Consider the following 5,116-nt stretch of genomic DNA (forward strand, 5'->3'; position numbering starts at 1 on the left):
TCTAATTATACATTGGTATAGTCTATTATATATTGTATATATATTGGTATAAACTTGATTAATGAGTACACTTTTTTTACATGTAATTTTTTTAAAAAATAAATATTGAACAAAAAAATATGTAAACCATATGGTGTAGATTTAATTATTAATTATTAAAATAAATATATTTTATATACTATTATTTATTGTACTATAATGATATATTGATCACTTAAAGATAAAAATAAAATTAATAATTATTTATGTATCTGAGTACGTGGTGTCAGTTTTTTTATTAGGAGTGATTCATTTAGGAGAGGTTCAGTTTTTTAATTCTGTTATAGGTAAACCCATTTTTTAATAAAAAAGAACAGGGGCAAAAAAGAAAAAAAAATTAGATACCAAACCTGTGTATCCCCATTATACATTGGCATAGATGCATACTTTGACATTGGGGGATAAAATTAATAGGGAAAACACATATAATTAATAATATGTAAGAGAGGGAAATCTCCCAAGCTCCTGAACATAATCCACCAAATCCATCGCATTTGTTATTCCCATTATTTAATGATTTTGTAAGAATGGTAAACCATATATCCTTTCCTCCTGTCATTATTGTTCGAAACTGTTATCATTGTCAAGGGTTAATAGATTATCAAATTAATACATGACAGATAATTAAATCTACTAATATATCAACATTTAGAACAAGTTTAAGAATGTGATCTTCCACCAGGCAGCCATTATTAAGACTTTGAATGGTAGGTTCATCAACATCATATAGCACCGAACCATGTGAGATATCCAAGTCCTTTTCATATATGCATTTGAAAATTCAGTAGCATTATTAACATGAGAAAACTCTAATACTATATTCATCACGAGGATATTTTACTAATAAATATATAGTAATTATAAGTATTAAAGATTTTTAAAGTAAGTCTATTCAATAATTATATTTCTATATGTATTAATATTTTATATGTAAATAATTTAATAAATAAAATTTATTAATTTTCATTCAATAAATAATATATATTGTTAATCTAACCAAATTATGAATGTCCTAATTTTAGATTATATAAGTAAGAACAAGTTGAATTTAAATTACTCATAAAATGTATATCTTATTATTATATTCTTTATTATATATAATATGCATTTCTAGTTTTAATAGAGGACACTACCATAGTTGATAAAATTCAAAAATTTGTTCTTTTATAGAAAAAATAAACAACAACAATAATCATAATTCATGATGGTATTTTGTTGAATATAGCCACTTATTCCCAACCATTATTAGAACCCTCCTAATTTGTATGCTCTACGAAGAAAAATAATAAATCTCATTACTCGTCACATGTATAAAATGTTGAAATAGGATCTTCAAAGAGCTAGTTGGTGACGTAGCCATTTCTCTCCCCCTCATCATAAGCCTTATAACCAATCATCCAAAAACATTGCTATTCTGACCGTTCTGCATGTTCCTCGCATCATTCAAAAGCTTCTTACCACAACATAAAACCATAATATTGGACAATCATCAAATTCTTCGTACCAATAGACAATATTGAATTGATTGCTCTCCTTAGACAAATGAGTAGGGAGCGTAAGGTCTACACTTTTGCTGATGTATCTCAGCATAAAACCTATAATGATTGTTGGCTTATCATTGATGGCAAGGTACATAATAATCTAATTAATTTCATATACAAAAATTTGGTTGTTTGAATGAATTTTGATTTTGTTTGTGACCTTTGAATATTGGTTTGCTGTTCTCATATTTATCTAAAATATTTTTCAGAAAATTTAGGTGGAATGGATTTATGCAATGTTGAGTTTAATTCGATGAGATCAACATTCTATCATTGTCATTCAATTTGTTGTGTTTCTATCGGATGAACATCTTTCAGTTTCCCTAAACACTTTATTTTCGTAGATATTTTGAGATTGATTATTTTTGCTTGTCGTAACAATTAATTTCTTCTGGAATTGCCATTTATCAAATGGTTCTTATAGTTAATTTGAACAATAAGGATAATGAAGACAATGTGATAATTCTCCTTCAATAAGAGCTTTTGAACACATTGATTGTTAAAAAGGAATAGACGAATGATTATATGTCGTCGTCCCTTTACGTAAGGTTTTTTTTCTTGGTTTTATATGATTTTTGCATCAATTCATTTTGTTGTATACTGAAATTTTTTTCTTTCATAAAAATAAGGATTGAATTTTAAACGTTTAGATCATAAAGTTCTAATACGATATTATGAAATTACTTAATCTAAAAATCTAAACTAATAAAAAAATTACATAAATAATTATATATAAGGCTCATTTTATAATTATTAATGGGTATCCAATTTTGCTTTGTCTCTATATTCAAGAAATCATAATTGGGTTTGTCTTCTTATAATTCCCTACCAATATATAACCAATAACAACTAAAATATAATGAAATGAAATGAGTGTCACCTCTTTGTTAAAATATTCACGGAGTGCATTGAATAGAAAACAAATACCACATTATGTTTGATTGTTTGTTTGTATTTGATCATGTTGTTAGGCCTTGAGGCATCTTTATGATAATATTTTAATGCATGAGATAAATTTTTGTCATGAAAAATTTGCAACTAGTTTGAAAAGTTGTCCTATACTACTAATCTCAACACAAAAAGCCAAATGTTTAGAAAGTCATTTTATGAAATGGTAGATTTTGGGAGTATCTTTGATTGTTCGAAGTCAGTTTGAACACCTTGTTTTATGCCAAGAATTTATAAAAGATTTTTAGTTCATAAATATTTATAATGTTTGAGATTAAATAAGATAATAGTTTGCCTCACCTCAAATAAAAAAAATTAACTATATACATGTTTAATATTTGACTAAAATACCTATATGCCTAATTGGTACTGAAAACAGAATAAGAATCAAATATAGATGTAATAACCATTTAGGAATATACATGTTTTAGAGTTTGCATATGTGTTTTTGTCTATCATTTCTCAATAATTAATATTCGTTATACATAGTAGTATCTTCATCATTTGTGGCTAATTTAGTTAGTGATAGCTTGTTTCCCTAGTGACTTCGATCAATATGTTTTTTTTTTCCTTTAATTTATCATAATTATCTTTGGAAATAGGTTTACGATGTCACGAAATTCTTAGATGATCACCCCGGTGGAGGTGATGTGGTTGTGTCTTCCACAGGTATTATGAAAATCTCTCAAATTAATGCACTTAATAATTTACATCACCCTTCATTGTCTCTCTATAGCTACTGTGATTACTGCTGAGATGTTTGCATGCAAATCATATTTAATTTTGACTTTTGATAATAGAGTATCATTTAATATTTGAAAGATTTTAGTTCTGATGAAATTATTTTTAAATGAATAAAATAATATTGGCAACCTGTAAGAATTAAAAAAAAATTATTGAATTAATAAAGTTTGTCAAATTATTAGAGTAAATATTTAAATTAGTTCCTCAGAAATTTCAGATGACACTTTTGACCGCAATAAATTTTTCACTAAAAATATTCAAGAATTAGTGTCGTAAGACATATTAAGTTTTCAATATGTATATTGGACAAATAAACCCCTAATAAATTTTATTATAAGATAATTGAATTTTGAAAAATATTACAATAAGTTAAATTAATCTCCATTATAAATAAAGAAAGGACTAATTTGTCCAATAAAAATAATTCTAAAGAACGTATAAACAACAAAAATTTATTGATATCAAACCATCCAATTTAAAATATTTTGGAACTAATTCAAATATTTATTCATTAGCATTTTTAAGTAACTAACTTCATCTTTCTTTTATTTGTGTTAAAATAGTAATTTATCCTTTTTTTATTAATCCAAATATCACATTGCATACAGCAAAAGATGCAACCGATGATTTTGAGGATGTTGGTCATAGTAAGAATGCAAGAAAAATGTTGAATGACTACTACATAGGAGACATTGATTTGTCCACCATGAAATCTGTTGGGGCTAAGTCTCCTCCATCTTCTAAACATGCTCAACCACCTCAATCGTCAACAAGGACATCATCATCATCATCATCAAACTTAACTGCCAAGATCCTCCAGTTTTTGATTCCCTTGATTATCTTGGGTTTGGCATTTGGTGTTCGTTTCTACAAGAAATCAGAATAAGCAATACTAAAATGGCACTTTGAATAGATATGGTTGAAAATAATATTTTTTGTTTTTAACTAAACGTGAAAGTCTTTCTTTTTATTTTTAAAATTTGTTTTGAACTGCAATTACCGGGAAGCAATATGTATGTATCACTCATGTTTTTTCACTATCAATGTTCAGCTTCCTTATTCTCCAGTCTTACTCTGTTACTAATATGCTACTAGAATAGTCTACGTTGTCCACAGTTCTAGTAGTATGTACAAGATTTTAGGATGTATGTGTATATGTTTCTACTAGAATAAATATTGGATGTTTCCATATTTGAGTTTTAGATGTTTTTGAAATCCAGCATCTTGGCGTTATAGCAACGTTCCGATCTTAGTATCATATAATACAGTGTAACTATAGGTATCTTATAAATTCTTCTATTTTTTATTTATTTTAAAATTGCAATAAATTCATACATAGATTTGATGTTCTAAATACTTTGTCTTTGATATTTAGAATAATCAATTTGAAAATATATTAAATTAAATTTAAAATTCAAAATTATATCATCATAAAATTTAAAAATACATAATCATTATCAAAATCAAATCTCACCAAAATTTTTGTTTCAAAATGAATTTGTTCCTCCCATCTTTCGATTCATTTAATTTTATGGAAAAAAATTCATAGGATAAGTTTTGGATGTGTTTTAAAAATATTATATTTATTATTTTAGATATGTCTTGAGAATATTTAAGATACTACATTAAAATATCTACAACACATCCAGAACAAAACTATACTTCAAAACACGTTTTAAATAATTTTAATGTGTCATTATTTTATTTTTGATGATGAAGATGACAAAAGATACGGTAAGTTGAAAAATAAAAATGAACAAATGAAAGGAATAAAACTAACCACTTTTTTTAAAAGAAGAGAGAAAAAAATATAACCTCCTCAATGGGTGAAAAAAGAAGTTACA

The 5,116-nt window shown here is 26.1% G+C and overlaps 1 protein-coding gene across 1 annotated transcript; it reads left to right on the forward strand.

Annotated features, from left to right (window-relative positions):
- The first annotated feature begins 1,396 nt into the window (after positions 1-1,396).
- LOC107636518 (cytochrome b5-like) lies at positions 1,397-4,350 on the forward strand. The gene is made up of 3 exons (XM_016340020.3): positions 1,397-1,668; positions 3,131-3,197; positions 3,881-4,350. Exons 1-3 carry the CDS (start codon positions 1,582-1,584, stop codon positions 4,156-4,158), a joined length of 432 nt encoding a protein of 143 aa, XP_016195506.1. The 5' UTR covers positions 1,397-1,581; the 3' UTR covers positions 4,159-4,350.
- Positions 4,351-5,116: the final 766 nt, after the last annotated feature.

The sequence above is a fragment of the Arachis ipaensis genome, chromosome B4 (assembly GCF_059453495.1).
Source record: "Arachis ipaensis isolate K30076 ecotype BB chromosome B4, ASM5945349v1, whole genome shotgun sequence".
Classification (NCBI taxonomy): domain Eukaryota; kingdom Viridiplantae; phylum Streptophyta; class Magnoliopsida; order Fabales; family Fabaceae; genus Arachis; species Arachis ipaensis.